Raw genomic sequence first — 15,841 nt, forward strand, 5'->3', positions numbered from 1 at the left:
TTTCTGGAAAGTTAGATGTGGTGGGTAGAGCACTGGCAGCAGAGAGACCAGACTGCAGACCCAGCCTCCACCACTTGCCTGCTCTGTGGCCTGGGCTTGCCGGAGCCTGCGTTTGCTCACCTGTATCTTGGAGTTCCTGTGCAAGCCAAGGTGCCAGAAGCACCAGATGTGTGCCCAGCACTCAGTACCTGCTCCCTTCCCTTCCCTTCCCTTCTCCTTTCCCCTCAGTTGGACTTCAGAGAGTTAGGACTGGCTGATAGTTCTCTGGTCCTGGCTGCCTGGGTCAGCGGTTTCCTAGGGTAGGGCCACAATGATACAGGCTACAGAAGCCTAAGTACAGCCCACTGGGGCCCTCTGCTCCTCCGTATATCTCAGCCCAGGGCATATTCCAATGGTCCCAAGACAGGGAGAAGCCAGAGAGGTGATTCAGCACCACAGATTGTGTCTCCTGTCTTCCTCAGATGTCATTTCTACTCATCATAAAATGATGTTAGTTGTGAACACAATATGACAGAGCATGAAAGGAAACAATGCAGTCAGAATCTCACTGTTTTAATACAGCTATTTTTAAAATTTTTTTTATCTTGAAAAAGAAATCAACCTCAGAGGAAAATGACAAGAATAATGCAATAAGCTGCTTTATCTCTCTACATGTACTATTTTACAGTTATTTTAATTTTAACATTTTTCCTTTCACCTTTTCCATATTTGTTCAGTTTTTCCTAGCTACCATCTGCTTTTGCATAGATCTTCGGTTTTTGTGCTATAATTTTTAACTATGGCACAAATTCCCATTATTCAGACTATATCTTGTGTGTGTGTATGTGTGTGTGTGTGTGTGTGTGATGTATATAAGATATATATATACACACACACATATATATACATATATATATATACACATATATATACATATATATATACACACACACACATATATATATATATATATATATATATATATATATATATATATATTGTTTTTTAATGTTTATTTATTTTTTCTGGCGGGGGGGAGCTAGTGAACAGAGGCTCCAGAGTGGGCCCTGCATTGACAGCAGACAGCCCCATGTGTGGCTTGAACTCACAAACCATGAGCTCATGACCTGAGCTGAAAGTTGGATGCTTAACCGACTGAGCCATCCAGGTGCTCCTCAGACTATAACTTGAAAGCATTTATTCATTTCAAAAGCATTTTGGTTTTGAGGGCGTTGTTGCGTTTTACACACGAGGCCGGTGGTGTGCCTGGTATGGGAGGCTTCTTGAGGAGCGAGACAGACCGTGAGAGACAGACCCTCAGGAGAAGCAGGGGCCGTGCACAGAGCCCCGGCTACACGAGCTGCGTACAGAAATCAGAAGGGGTGGTGAGAAGGAGGGTGGTCTGGGCAAGCCTCTGTGAGCCGTGACATTAAGCTGACACCCAGAGCATGAGAAGGAGCCACGTGACGCATGGGTAGACACCAGAGAGAGCCCAGCAGCAGCTGCAGCAGACGGGGCTCATGTGCTCGTGAGCAGACCCACAGCTGGTGGGCGAGCTGGCCAGCAGTGAGCAGGGACGGAGGCCTCACCACAGCCTTGCCCACGTTGGTGTTCTTTTACTTTGATGTTGCTAATTTAATAATAATAAAATGGTACAACTCTCTATTTACCTTCAGAGAATTTAGTAGATTACACAGAATTAGCTTTTTTTAATCCCCCCCAAAGGAAAACATGCATAGTATGAAAAAACAAATAGTGCCAAAACAGCATAATAGTGCCAACAACATAAGTCTTGAGGCCTTCTCCTCTCTAATCTACTTCCCAGAAACATCCACTTTTAGCCATTGTTTACCACTATGTTTCTAAATATAGTATTCTCTTAACTAACCAGTTTCAAGGATTAGCTACTCATTCCCTGTGATAAAGATTTTAGGTCTTTTGTAGTTTCCCATTACCCAGCTTCCTAATATGGTTATCCTTTTTTCTTTTTTTAAAATCCATCTTGTGTTTTCATTATTCTGATTATGTAGCTGTTATTTTACTGCTGAGCTAAGACATTTATATTTCAGTTTTTATACAGCTTTTAATTTTTCTGGAGGTGACAGATCCTCTTTTTTCTTCTCCTCTTCTCCCTTTCCTGCCCTCATGTAACTTTTAGATTTAAACAACTCACTCCCATAGACAGCCAAAGGAGGCACAGCCAAAGTTGCTAGCTCCCCGTGGCCCTGGCCCCTTACCCTGAGGGACGGCACTGAAATAGAGGGGGCTGGGTAAGTGCGGCAGAGCATGGCCACCTGGTGCCGTCCAGCTGTAGACTGCTGCTCGGCAGCTTTATGTTTTGCTGCAATGTTCTTAGGGGCAGGGCAGGAAGGCCCAGGCCTCCCCAGAACGTGGGGGCAGTGAGAAGCTGTCTCAGCAGCTCCTGGGGGAGACAGGTGAGTGAGATGGCCTCATGCAGTCGCTTACAGGCCTCCACTCCTCTCGTCTTCCAGGACGGTCCCACGTCCTTCTGTGCTGCCCAGACTCACATGGGCTGCAATCCAGGCCTTCACCCGCATGGCCTATGTGGGTACCAGCAAGGAACCGCTCCCCTAAAGCCCCTCTCCTCCACTTGGTTTTCCCTGGACATTTGACAGAGTTTCTGTGAAAAGCTTCTCTGGGTGTTTTCCCACATGGTGAGTGGCCTGCCCTTCACACGGCCATTCCTCTTAGAGCGCTCTGTCATGCTGCCCCACTGCTTGCGCTGTAGACCTGTGGTGTAGCCATTGTGCGAGGCCTTCCCTGGCATCGGCGACATGTCCATGTCCATTTTGTTCTCCTGCTTGGTTAGGACTCCTGTGCACCTTGCAGAGAAGTGAGCCGGCTGCACGGCCTGATGTATGTGTGTCTTGCAGAGTGTGTGAACTGGAGGAGTTGGGGGATCTGTCCCCTTGCTGGGAGAGCCTCCGGCGCCAGATTGTCACTCAGTACCAGACCATTATCCTCACATACCAGGAGAACCTCACTGACCTCCATCAGTACAAAGGTGGGTGCTGGGTCTCCCCTTTCCCAGCTAGAAAACCAGAACCTGGCTCCAGTACTGTCACTGACAGACACTCCTAATGGGTTTTTAAAAATAGATTCTCATGTAGGTGTGAACTCCTTAGAATATGGATTTCTCAGATCTTAATTAAGAAGACAAGTATGTGAAATGCATTGAAAATTCCTTCCCTGGTGTCATCTGCCAACTAACGTAGGATGAAATTTAAGAGAGATGAAATCACAGGCTGTTGGTTCAAGGTATTTTTTCATCTTTGTCTAAAATGCCCAAGGGAAATGCCCGAAAGACATAAACCATTTACTTTCAGACAGAGTGGTTTCCTAGACTTCCCAGTTTAAATATTTAACAGTCCTTGCATTGAACATCTGAATTGTCTAAGTGGAGCTCTCCATTTTAAGACTCAAAAAGGAGTGGAGTACAGAAACCTTTCTTCTTGAAAGATGCTATTTGATTTTCAAAACACTCTTAAGGTAGATTTAGAAGACTATTCTTAACTAATTCCCTTTTTATTCAAAAACAGAATGAATTTTTTGGTTTTTCTTTATTTTCTATCTTCACATTCTTTCCTTCTCCCCCATTACATAAGGGAATTTTGGGGTTAAAAGAAGATCTCGAGTCTTTACTGTGGTTTTGACACAGAACATAGGAACTTGTCCATGAACTTGGCTGAGAAGAAGCCAGATACAGGCATGAGGACAAGATGATGGTGTCCCGGGTTTTGTTTGAATCTGAAGGGCAGGTCTAAGTATATTGGCAGCATATGACTGAAGGAACTTAGGCACCTACCCATGCCAGGTACCTGTTACCTGAGAAAGCAGGAAACCCACACGAGCTTGAGTTTCCAGAGCAGAGAATCTCAAATGTCAGTGTGCATCCTGGTCCTTGAGGATCTTGCTGCAGTGCAGATCTAGGAATCTGCATTTCTAACAGGCTCTCAGGATGCCACTACTGCTGATTTCTGGGCCGCTGTGAGTATCAGGTCCTGGAGGACAGTCTCCTAGGGCAAAATGCAAAGCAGACATCGGCTGGTCTGCATTTTGTATCCTGGCAAAATTCACCTTTTATCACTAGAGAAAAGGTCTGTTTCTTCTGTTCTTCTGATTGTCGGTTAATTTATAATCCCTTTCTTTTCTAGGCGTGTAGTTCTTAATTAGTGTTGGATTCTGATCAGAGAAACAAGATCGTAGATGGTAGTTACAAAACATCATCCTCCTTAACTGCGCCCCCTCCCACCCGCCACCCTTTGTGTAAACAAGGGAACACATTTAAGTTTGTGTTTCAGAGGGTCGCTATCCATGCTGTGTGGCATCTGTTCATCTTGATAGATCTGAGGTGATGAGCAGACCTTTTCACCCCGTTGCAGAATTGAGATGTGTTGCTCTAGTCGAGCCAATTTCTCAGCTCTTGCATGATGGCAGTCTCTAAAGTTGGAACAGGCAGTCCCTAGCATGGACCCATTTGCTTTTTATAGCAGTGCTGACATCGTGTTGCACAAAATCAGTCTTTGTGGCAGACCTTTCAGTTGAGAGCTGAGTCATGGGAAGGCAGGGCACCAGTAACCGTAGCCTTCTGAAGCTGCTTCTGCCCGGCTCTGCTCTCCACCTGACTGCCTAGAGCCAGTCTTCTGGCCAGCGAGCCACCCTCCCTCCAGTGTTTCACCCACCCGCCATCTGGAAATGAAATGTGCTCATGGGTAATTCAGAATTTCCTAGGCCACTGCCAGCGCGTTCATGCTTACTCGTAGCGACTTCCTCAGAATATCTCTGTTCTACTTGCCATTCCTGAGTGCAGGGTACATGTCAATGGTCCTTGTTTTCTCATATTCCGTTTCTTTAGGTCCCTCGTTTAAAGCAAGCAGTTTGAAAGCAGATAAAAAGTTAGAATTTGTTCCTACAAACTTGCACATACAGAGGATGAGAGTTCAAGACGATGGGGGGTCAGGTAACTATTTTTCTGTTCCTCTCGCTGAATCACACTTCACTTCCTTTCTTCCTGTGCACCTGACCCCTGAGTTGCCCCACATATGTCCAGCCTTCCCTGTATGTTCTTCTGCCCGGCAAATGAAATAAGAGACATGTTACAGGACCTTTGTACGGTCTTTGTGCCCTCGTCTTTTCCCTCCTTTTGTTCCTGCCCCCTCGTCTGTCCTCCTTCCAGCTTGCCTTTGTGTTTCTGTGGCAGAAAGTCGCCTGTCAGTTACCCTTCCCAAGGAGGGTTACAAGGTGAGTGTTGCTGGTGGCTGCCTCCGGCCCTTTATGGCCCCATCTCGAGACCTGTAGGAACCCCTGCTGAGATGATGGTGCTGGGCTCCAGGGGCCCCGCAGACAATCCAAGCTATGGGACTGAGGGAACAGGCTGCTTGGAAATGGGCTGGAGGGGCAGGGTCCCAGAGCTGCGTGCATATCCCTGTAGCTGGCTTGTCCACAGGCCTGAGCCCAGAGTAATGGAGGAGAGCTTTCTGTCATTCAGATCAGAACTATGACATCGTCACCATCGGAGCGCCAGCAGCACACTGCCAAGGTTTTAAGTCAGGAGGTCTCCGCAAAAAGCTGCACAAATTTGAAGAGACCAAGAAGCAGTAAGTATATGGAGGGTGTCTGTGGTCCTTGTATGGCTGTCTGGTGCTTCCTAGGCTTAAAAAAAAAAAAAAAAAAAAAAAGAATCAAAATATGACTGCAAAAATCCAGCCATCCACTGTGCTTTTGTGTGGCGGGAGGAGCTGCCTCGTTGCCCCTGTGCTACTCTGTGTGTGTGGCTGAGCTGGGTGGTGATGAGGGCCCCTGATTAGTGGTCCTGACCCCGCAAGTGAACAGCAAATTGAAATCCCCCTGGAAGGTGGCTACCCTTTGTGGGCTCTCCGCTGGCTCAGCCGTCCCTTAAAGCCCCTAGTCAGTCACACCAGGTGTGTGGTGTGTGTCGAATGCCACAAAGTGTGAAGCCTGCAAGAGATCGTTTCCTTTCCTAAAAGGACTGCAGTGGTAAACATTCCCCGTTTTAAGAAGGCTAGAGGGGGTGGGGGTGGGAGCTGCACACAGCTGCAGTCCAAGCAGGAAATTGCCAGGTAGGCAGGTCGGGGAGGGTGTTGTGGAGGATGCAGTGAGGTGTGGCTGAGACATGGTGTTTTGAGGAGAGGAGCTGAGGGAGAGGGCTGGCCTTGCTGGCAGCCTGCGCAGTGCAGGGCCACACGCTGGTGACCAGGGTTGTGGGGCTGACAGATGTAGCCCTGGCCCTGAGGAGCTCCCTGCCTTACCTGGGAGCAGACAAGTCAACTCCACCATTTGGAGCAAGCAGTGCCATGCCTGGAGCATGGGTGACATGGAGACAGCCATAAATCCCAGCTGTTGTGTTGGATATGTGGGAAGTGTTGGTACTCTTCCAGAATGTCACCCATCAGGATTTATGTAGGTGAGGGATGCGAGTGTAAGAGGTAGGGGCAAGAGTGTAAATGATCCTGTAAGATCCGGGGACCATGAAGTAAAGGAAGTAGCACAAAGGTGTCCCCTCGGGGAGAAGGGTTATTACTTGATCATGTGTTCAGGCTGATAGGGAAGATGAAAGTGAATCATCTGGAGATGCAAAGGCCAGACCAGGCACGTAGTCGTAGAAGGGACTAGAGAAGAAAGTGAGATGCAGAGAGATCTTTGAGGAATGAAGGAACAAGCTGCAGATACCGTGGATCAGCCTCTGGAGAATGTGGAGTTGAAAGTGTCAGACTTATCAATGGAGAATGGAACAGCTGGAAGGAAGGTGAAGCAAAGGCCCAGGGGGCGTCAAGAGAATCAACAAGGCTTCCAGGTGGAGAGCATTAGCACCTGCTGGGGGAAGTCGGGGGCTCTGTGCTTCCGTGGCCAGGAGTCAGGACACAGATTGAGAAAACTGACCGCAGACTGGGTCAAGGAGGGGGTGAAAGGTCGGGTGCAGTGGCCGGTCAGTGGGCTAAGGGGATCAGGGATGCAGGTAGGAGTTTCTCTACCCATGGGGTGAGGCTCGAGGATAAGCAGGCAGGTGGAAGAGAGCACACCATGAGAAATCATCACTGGGATGTGTGCACAGGTTACCCCAAAACCAAGGGAGCCCCGGAGCCAGATGCAGGAAGAACAAGAAAGGGCCAGGGGTTAGGAAGAGGAATTTCAGCCTTAAGGGCAAGGCAACATTCTTGGGAAGCCCCCAGACAGTCTGTGTGACCTTGATTGATTCCGCAAGGACTCTTCCTTGCCCAGACAAGCCATGTAACCAGACCCGCCTGAGGAGTCACTGACTCCAGAGTTCTCTGGGAATTAGGATGAAGAGGAAGCTTCCTGGGCCCACCGCAGCTCTGCACAGCCAGCCAAGAAATTGCGCGTCTGTCATTCCATTGCATGTGGCTGTGTGGGGGTTAGAGTAGGAGATTTGAGGGTGCTACAGGCCCTAGTGGGGGAAGCCCATCAGGAGGGCTCACCACTGGCTGTCCCTGTCCCAGAAAGGTCGGGATGTTAATACCTGATTACTCTGTAGGTTAACTTTAGAACTTATTTTCAAAATGCCTCTGGAGTCTTTTTCACATAAATAGTATAAATTTTCATTTAATTTCCTATTCCCATTATAAAACTGCTTGCAGAAATGATTTTCATTATTTGAACTTTCCTTTAAATGCAGACATAACTTGCCCACAGGTGAAATGTCTCCCTGGGGCTTGTGCAACGGCACTGATGTTGCTCTGATGACTGAGCACATTGGGCTCATGAGTTTTATTGTCCCTGCAGTGGGGGCCTCGACACTTAACTTGAAGAATTTTGACAAAAGATAACTTGGCTTTTTAATTTTTTGTTTTGCATTTAGTGTTTGCTAACTCCTAATATTTCGTTTTGGTTCTTTTCTTTAGCAGTTTTGAGGAGTGTTGGTGAGTTTTCTGTCTGTGGAGAGAGTGTCTGTTTGGGTCTTGCTCTCATGTAGAGAAAGCCTGTGCTGTCCCCTCCTCTGTGAGGTGCTTCACCCCTCGGTGCCGCCGGGGGCCCCTAGTTAGAGCCTCGTAGACAGAATTCTCCCTTCCAACTGCAATGTTCTTTGATAATGAATAGCCTGTCTCCAGTCCACCATTTTACCTTTAAAATCCGGCAGCAGTTCATTGCTGTGTGCGCTCCGCTCCGAGAGAAGAACCAGTCCTGTTCCTCCCAGGCCAGGCAAGTCCTGGGTGCTGGAATTTCAAGTCAACCCGTTGGTGTGGCTGGGAATTCCTTTCTGGCTTCTTTTACAAGAGTCTTAGGGCTTCAGGTTTCCCTTCCCCATTGCCTCTTGCGGGAATGAAGCCAGCTTACATTTTCATAATACTTAATAATTTATGCAGATTTTTAAAACAGTGTTCCTTGGGTCAATTTTCCCCCTGAGGGCAAACCAAGAGTTAATATAACCAAGTGACTTTTTCTACCAAAGAATTAGATGGCAGCTGGAAATCACTGTCTGCTGCCTGGGGTCTCCACCGCTCCCCCAGGCCCTCCGCGGTCACGCCCGACGTGCTGGCTCAGGCTATAGCCAGGCCTGTGCAGTGCCCTTCACTTGGTGACAGGCCCCAGAAGCCCCTGCAGCCCTTTGGAGCTGCTGCCATCTCAGAGCTGGTGAGGCTCAGGGGCCATGGCTGGGCCCTGCCTGAGATGTCAGGGCTCTGCTGGGGACAGCAGGTGCTGAGGAACCTCCCACCCACACTGAGGCCTCTGCAGCTTTCCCCACTTTTAGGACTAGGTGACTGTATATTCACGATCATCACTGAGCGGCAGCTCTTTGAAATTTACTTTTCCACACCCCCGCCATATGCTTCCTGTGTGTAAGTCCTGGATTACTGTTATTAGAACGTGGCCTGTGAGAACACAAGGTGAGTAGGGGGTGGTGCTTTCCTTCTGACTTGGGGGGATGGTATGTATTGGTTGAAGTGTACACGACCATCTACATACACACGTGTGTATCTACATGAAGCACACATTGCATGTGTGCTCGAAATATTGGGGCCAGGGAAAAACAGATTTTTAAAAATTCTATTTGAGATTGTATTTTTAAGACTAAATTGTCTGAAATGGCAGCTATTCATTTGGAAGAGTGATTGCAGATTGGAAAGTAGTCATGTGCACATCGTGCTGTGAAATGACTTCTCAGATCACGTGGGCTTGGTTGCGGTCTGCTGCATGGGCTTCTGGCAAATCCATTGTGTTTTACTGTGGTGTGTGGGCTTGGGGTGTTGTTTCTTTCTGGGGTGCTTTGGTTTTTGGGTTTTGCATGTTTACACCATAGTCTGTCAAGGGAAGTTTCTTGGTGACCTGCCTTCGGGTTACCCTGGAAAGGGCCTGGCAGAGGAGGATCTCCAGGGGGAACTATGGAGGTTGTGCTCCTCCACCTTCACTCTCTTCCCCAAAACCCAAAGGACAGCCCTTTGAGGGAACCAGTCAGGGCTGATAAGGATGGGGACTAGAGCTCACAACTTCAGATTGCAAGAGACCTCCTCATCGGTGCTTTACCACTCTCTGCTTTCTTTGGCTTTCTCAGATGGTCTGAAAAATAAATGTGTAATATTAGATCGTTTCGGATCTTCACTGAGAGACTTGCCATCTATCACCTCCATCTCGAATGGCCAAACATGGTGCTCGCTTCGGCAGCACATATACTAGAATGGCCAGACACGTTAGCCAGGCCCCACACAGCCAGGATGTAGAGTCAGTTCTCCGAGGCCCGTGTCTGTGCTGCGCAGGGGCTGGGCTGTAGCCTTGACATCGATCCTAAGATCACACACTGCTTGATGGTGAGAAGGCAGGGAAGGAGGAAGAGCCAGGTTTTCAAAGCTGTTGAGGTGCCCAGGCCTGGCCTCTGGCCTGGCACGTTCTGTACCTCCTCTTCATCTGATGGGACATTGTTTTTCCAAGTAGAGAAGCACTGGAGAAGGAAGTCCAGTTTGCTGTGGTCAGAGGTGTGAGGGAGGAGAACTATGTGGGTGTGCACAGAAAGTTTGAAGATTGGCCAAATGGAGAAATAGGTTTCTTGTGGAAAGTCCAGCACCCATGGCAATCTCCCTTCACTGTGGTAAACTGACCCCTCTGGGATTAGCAGATCCCATGTCTCCATTTCTGTACTGCTGAGAACTTGACAGGTGAGGTTCTTAGATGAAAGATCATTAGTATTTGGGTAATTACTGGGTTCAGTATCTGTGTGCACACTTACATAAGAATATAGACATGTACAAATGGAGATAAAAGACTTCATTGTTTTAATATTTTAAGGCTTCTACCATATGGACAGAAGAAATCTCTTGAGATGTGCTTTTGCACAGGTAGACTAGCCTAGGAGAACATCCCTGAGAATCAGAACACTTAACTTTGTGTTGGTTGTGGGCTAGGGTTGGGATACTGCTGCCATCTTCATACATTTGAGGAAAGCCCTTAGAATCTGTTTTTATCCTTTACAGTACACCATCCAGCTGCCAGTCCATAATCTACATACCACAGGACATCATCAGAGCCAAGGAGATCATTGCCCAGATCAATACCCTGAAAACCCAAGTGAGTTACTATGCAGAGCGGCTCTCCAGGGCAGCCAAGGACAGGTCTGCCACAGGTCTTGAAAGAACCCTCGCCATTCTAGCAGACAAGGTAGGAGGGACTACCCTGCTGCATGTGGGATGGGGGCTCCCTTGGGTTTCTAGAAACACTTGGGACACCCCATGTGTGCTTGGAGGTGTCCACAGAAAGGGTGACATTGGGATGACCTTGAAGATCTAGTTTCAGGTTTGGTTCCCCCAAAGGCCCTGGGAGGTTAGGTGATTTGCCTGTGGCCACAGAACTGGTTGGGGCAGGCCAAGGGCAGATCCCAGAGCATGTGACTTCCAACTGCTACTTCATGCAGATATGTCTCCCCTCAAATCCATGGGGTTCATTGTTGAATCTGGCATAGTTCCACAGCTCTCTTAGCAACTGCCTACTCAGTATGTTTTTTGCCACATTTTTATTGACTTGGAATTTGAAAAAAGAAGCTGAATTATTACACAAACATACAATAAGGAAAATACAACTTCATTGGCCTAAATATAAACAGTAAGCTGTTTTCTAATTAACCAAAATTTGATCCTGATTAAAAATATATAAATATTGGTTTAAACTGGGGGATTAGATACACCAGATCATCTTGATGGATGATGCTTTTTCAAATTATTCAGTCTCTCAACACACACACACACACACATACACACACACACACACACACACACACACACACACACACACAGATTCTGATCACACTTCCCCACTCACACCCACTTTGGTGGGGTGAGATGCTGTTCCTGATCAGAATGTGCTATATCCTTCACATGTGTTCACTTAGCAAAAAGATTGAGAGCTGGGAATTAGATCCACTTAGAAAAGAAAGATGATGTTATCAGAAGGAAAATTATGAGCATACAGAATTCTGCATACAGAATTCCCCAGAACCACAATGCTGTGCTGAGACCCCCACTGCTCAGAGTCCAGGGCTTCAAGGATTAGATGCAGAAAAGATAAGACTTCAGTCAGCGAACCAATGTCAGACCTGTCCCCTATAACCAGAGTGGACAGCTCAGGGAGTCGGTGAAGACAAGGAACCGAGGCTCTCTTCAGGCCCTTCCTGGAGTCCTGTCAGGCTCAGAGGCAGGCAGGGATCGAAGAAAGTCAGAGGTTCCTCGACCTCCGTCCATTCTCTCTGTGTCCTCCAGACTTCTTGTAGGAACCTTTAAACTGCTCACGTGGCAGCCTTTAAACTGTGCTGTCCTGAGGGCTCTTGCGCTATGGAGAAGGGTACACAGCTGGGTCTCAGGACAGTTCTGAGCCCTTAGAGAGGACCGGCCTTGCAGCCCCTCACCTGGGGGCTCAGCAGCTTTGGTTTGTGTGTGCTGCAGACCCGGCAGCTGGTCACCGTGTGCGACTGCAAGCTGCTGGCCAACTCCATCCACGGACTGAACGCAGCGCGACCCGACTACATTGCCTCCAAGGCCTCCCCCACATCGAGTGAGGAGGAGCAGGTGATGCTTAGGAACGACCAGGACACCCTCATGGCCAGGTGGACGGGGAGGAATAGCCGGTCTTCTCTGCAAGTGGACTGGCACGAGGAGGAGTGGGTGAGTCTGCTGCTCGTGGCCCTTATTCTGCTACTGAGCTTGGGTTGAAGAACTCAGAGCCTCTTGCCTGCTCCTCCCCACCCGGAAGTGCCTAACATGTCAGCTGCTTCGTAGACGTGCTCCACACCTCTTTTCTGGAGGGCTGCCTGATTTATGGAAGGAGATGGCATTTTCACACCTTGTGTCCATCTGAGGGGCAGGGCTGCTGCAGGCCCGACTGGTGTCAGACCTGGTTGTAAAGAGGGCAGTGTTCTCTGTGGAGCCCTTGCCCTGCTGGAGGCCTCTCCCCTCACCAGGCCTCCTGCTTCCTCAAAGCTCTGCTTGCAGCCAGCCCTCCTAGGGCCGTTTGTATTTGGGGGGGATAGTGAGGAGTCTGGAGATGCACCCGGACATTGCATGCAGAGCATTCTGCTTCCTGACGGAGTGGCCCTGAGAGCAGCATCTGTCTTTCCTGTGGGAGCAACACATCACACAGACCGTTTTTGCCTTTTGTTGGGACTATTGCTTGGAGGCAGTGTTCTGTGAGGCACTGAGTTACTAGTCAGCAGCAAAGTGCTCCTCCAGCCCTGCCCTGGCGTCCTGTATTCTGCGTGGGTTTCTGCAAATCACTCCTAGCCCTGCCTCACTGCTTTCCCACTTCCCCCGTATGAAGTGATCAGCAGTTTCCATTACCTTCCCTCAGTCTCGTGTGTTTGATGGTTGTAGGAGGTGTGTGGTGGAAAGAGGAGCGGACGCACTGGCTCCCTGGGTCCTGTGGCCTTTCTGCCAGCTCTGGAAGGCACTGGGAAGTCCTAGCTGGCCTCCGTGACAGTTATTAGCAAACGTGTCCCCAGCTTTAAAAACAATGAGCGCAGTACATTGATTTGTGTTTTGAAAAGCAAATGCAACGGTAATGGAGAACTTTGAATTAATCTTGATGTTCTAAATTCGTGGTATTTTAATGATCCTGGTGGCCCAGGGCAGAGGAATCAGTGTGTGGGGGCACCAGGGGTGGGGGTGGGTAGATTGTGCTCTGTTCTGTTTTTCACTGGGAGAGCTGACCCAAATGGGCCCTTTTGGTTTGGAAGGAGAAAGTGTGGCTGAACGTAGACAAGAGCCTGGAGTGCATCATTCAGCGGGTGGACAAGCTGCTGCAGAAGGAGCGCCTGCATGGCGAGGGCTGTGAGGATGTCTTCCCTTGCGCAGGCAGCTGTACCAGCAAGAAAGGTAACCGGCACAGCCACGCCTACTGGATCAAACCGGAAGACCCCTTCTATGATGTCCCCTCCTCGCCATGCCCCTCCACCATCTCCTCTGCTGCATGCCATCCTCGCCTGACCACACGTGCGTATGCATCCACGCTTCCCATTCACGCTGCCTCCACCTCACGCTGCATATGTCTGTCTGTCTGACTCCATGACCTCTTCCCCCACACAGACTGCAGGGAGGGCTGTCAGGCAGAGCCAGAGGTCACTGTGTGGAGCAGCGGGCAATGAGGGCAGAGGCTCCTGTAGTCCACGCCCCTGGAGCCCACGTGTGAATCTGCATGTCTGGCTAAGGCAGAATCAGAAGGCCCTCTTGGGTCTCATTGCCACATCAGTGAGGGGGTGCTCCTGGGCTTTGCTGGTTTGCAAACCAATCTGAGAACCTGAAGGAAGCAGAGATGCAGATGCTTTTCTGATGAGATTGTTTATTGAATTGGGAATTGATAGAATCAAGGAAAAGGTGAATCATGCAGGGACACAGCTGGATGAGAGCTGTTAGCAGGCTCAGCACACTTGTCTAAAGGCTGGTTGTCATTGGCTGGGCATGCTCTTCTCCAGCAGGGCATGCCGCCTTGGGAATTGCTGGTAACTCAGTCAGATGGCGGCACCTGTTCTTGGAGCTGAGTTTAGGTTCCTCTGTCCAGCACCACCTCCGAGGCAGTGCCCTCAGTAGATGGTAGGACGTTGGCATGAAGCAACATGCTTCAGAAACTGTCTTCTGCCTGTGGAGACCCGGAGCATAATCAGCCACTCTGTCCTGCATATAGCCCTAAAGCCAGGGGCTGCATGCTTTCTAAATAGGCACATCCTTGCCACTCAGGGACCTTTCCCTGCCACCTTTTCCTGTAAGAGCTGATGGTGGTGGGGTTATGTGCCAGGCAGCTGAGAGCTGGCTGCAGACCTTTGGGAATGTTAAACTGTAGTTAGTAGTTAGTAGGGCCTACTAACTGTAGTTAGTAGGGTGTGCCAGTGTTAGGCTTCATACAGTGAGGACTTTTAATTTCTAAATTGCACAACTTTCATTCTAGGCAGAACCATGCTCCTTTATCAGAGCCTCTTGGTAAATCCTTCATTTGTAAGATGCCCTTCACCTTCGCAATCTGCCTGCAGTCTGTTTCCAGGGCGCGATTTCACTTGAGCCTCTGATTCAACAGTGTTCACATCATCCACCCCTTCCATCTGTGAAGGGCTATAGTTTCAGTTCCCCAAACCTGTGATTGGTTTCATGGAGCTCTTTTGTCCTGTCTGTCTTCTCATTTTTTTAAATGTAAATTGTGCTTAAAAAAAAAAAATTGGAAAGCTCATTGCTCATTTCTCTTCAATATAGTCTTGCTTGTAATTTTCAAGTTTTCCTGCAGATATAAAAAGAGTAATTTATTGGATTTTTTAAAAAATGCCAGACATAGTTTATTTAATCAGATATTCTGTCATAGCCATAACTTAAATGTCACTTTCTTTCTAGGCACATACTGTATTGGTCAAATGTAGACACATTTAAATGCAGTTTTAAAGTTATTTAAATGAGCATTTATTTATGGTATTTAGGGCATGACTTGTATTTGCCATGCAGATCAGTTCTGTTGTGATCATGGGAATATGAAGCATACATTTGAGAGAGGCTAACTTTGCTGATCAGTACTCAAAGAAACATATGAAACCGTTTGCCACTAAATTAACTGTGGATGATCCTTAATTTAAAAATCTTGAACATTCCTAGGAAGCTGTTCAGACCTGGGCGTGATCAGGAGGTTCAGAAAAAATGAGCCTGCAAGCTGTTTGTTTTACTCAGTCTCTTATCCTCAAGGACCAGACCTCAGCTCTGCCATGACTTTTTAGACCATTGCAACCTCCTGGGGTAGTGGTTTTGGCCTAATGAGCAGGTTGTGTTCACACCAGCTTATTATATATGAATACCTCTTTGAAAGGCATCATCACTTTTCATTCTAGCTCTGTACCCTGTCCTAGGTCTTTGGTTTTCATATTCTACTAAGGAGTTGCCCTGCCTTCTAGCTTGCTGTCCTGCAGAACTCATCAGAGCCATGCCTGGCACACACGGATCACTGCGGGACCCACTGACAAGTCCCTGCCAGCTGGAACCACAGAGGCTCCGTGAGCCTCTTTCCTTCTCCCGCTTTCCGCACAAGTGCCCCATGCTCTTCTGAACCACCACCCGCAGCCTCCCCGTTTGGTGGCTTCCATTATCTGCTCTGCACACATTCTCATCCTCTCCTCATTGCTGAAGAGCCATTCACACCCCGGACCAGGGTCTCGGGGTCTCAGGTTTGTATGCCCTCGAGATTATGTGTTAATCAAATCTCAGGGGACTCCATGGCCTAAGTTACCAGTCACTGGTACAAGAGTACCAGAGGAGACCCCTCCCCCAACACACATACACACACACACACATACACACATACACACACACACACACACACACACACACACACACACACTTCCTGCTTTGATTGAAAGATC

At 48.5% G+C, this 15,841-nt stretch overlaps 1 protein-coding gene across 16 annotated transcripts in view; it reads left to right on the plus strand.

Annotated features, from left to right (window-relative positions):
* The window catches only part of INPP4A (inositol polyphosphate-4-phosphatase type I A), a 156,918-nt gene that overhangs the window by 90,272 nt on the left and 50,805 nt on the right, over positions 1–15,841 (plus strand). For 9 of the 16 annotated variants that reach the window (XR_009248715.1, XM_058684353.1, XM_058684356.1 and 6 more), the window contains 7 exons: positions 2,874–3,004; positions 4,856–4,960; positions 5,489–5,597; positions 7,881–7,898; positions 10,443–10,626; positions 11,904–12,122; positions 13,190–13,445. Coding sequence is in view for 15 of the 16 variants with exons in the window: in XM_058684353.1 (XP_058540336.1) it covers positions 2,874–3,004; positions 4,856–4,960; positions 5,489–5,597; positions 7,881–7,898; positions 10,443–10,626; positions 11,904–12,122; positions 13,190–13,445 (1,022 nt within the window). In the remaining variant the exon portion in view is untranslated. The remainder of the gene's footprint in view (positions 1–2,873; positions 3,005–4,855; positions 4,961–5,488; positions 5,598–7,880; positions 7,899–10,442; positions 10,627–11,903; positions 12,123–13,189; positions 13,446–15,841) is intronic. The other 7 variants (XM_058684362.1, XM_058684360.1, XM_058684363.1 and 4 more) reach the window with 3 other exon arrangements.

The sequence above is a fragment of the Neofelis nebulosa genome, chromosome 9, assembly GCF_028018385.1.
Source record: "Neofelis nebulosa isolate mNeoNeb1 chromosome 9, mNeoNeb1.pri, whole genome shotgun sequence".
Lineage (NCBI taxonomy): Eukaryota > Metazoa > Chordata > Mammalia > Carnivora > Felidae > Neofelis > Neofelis nebulosa.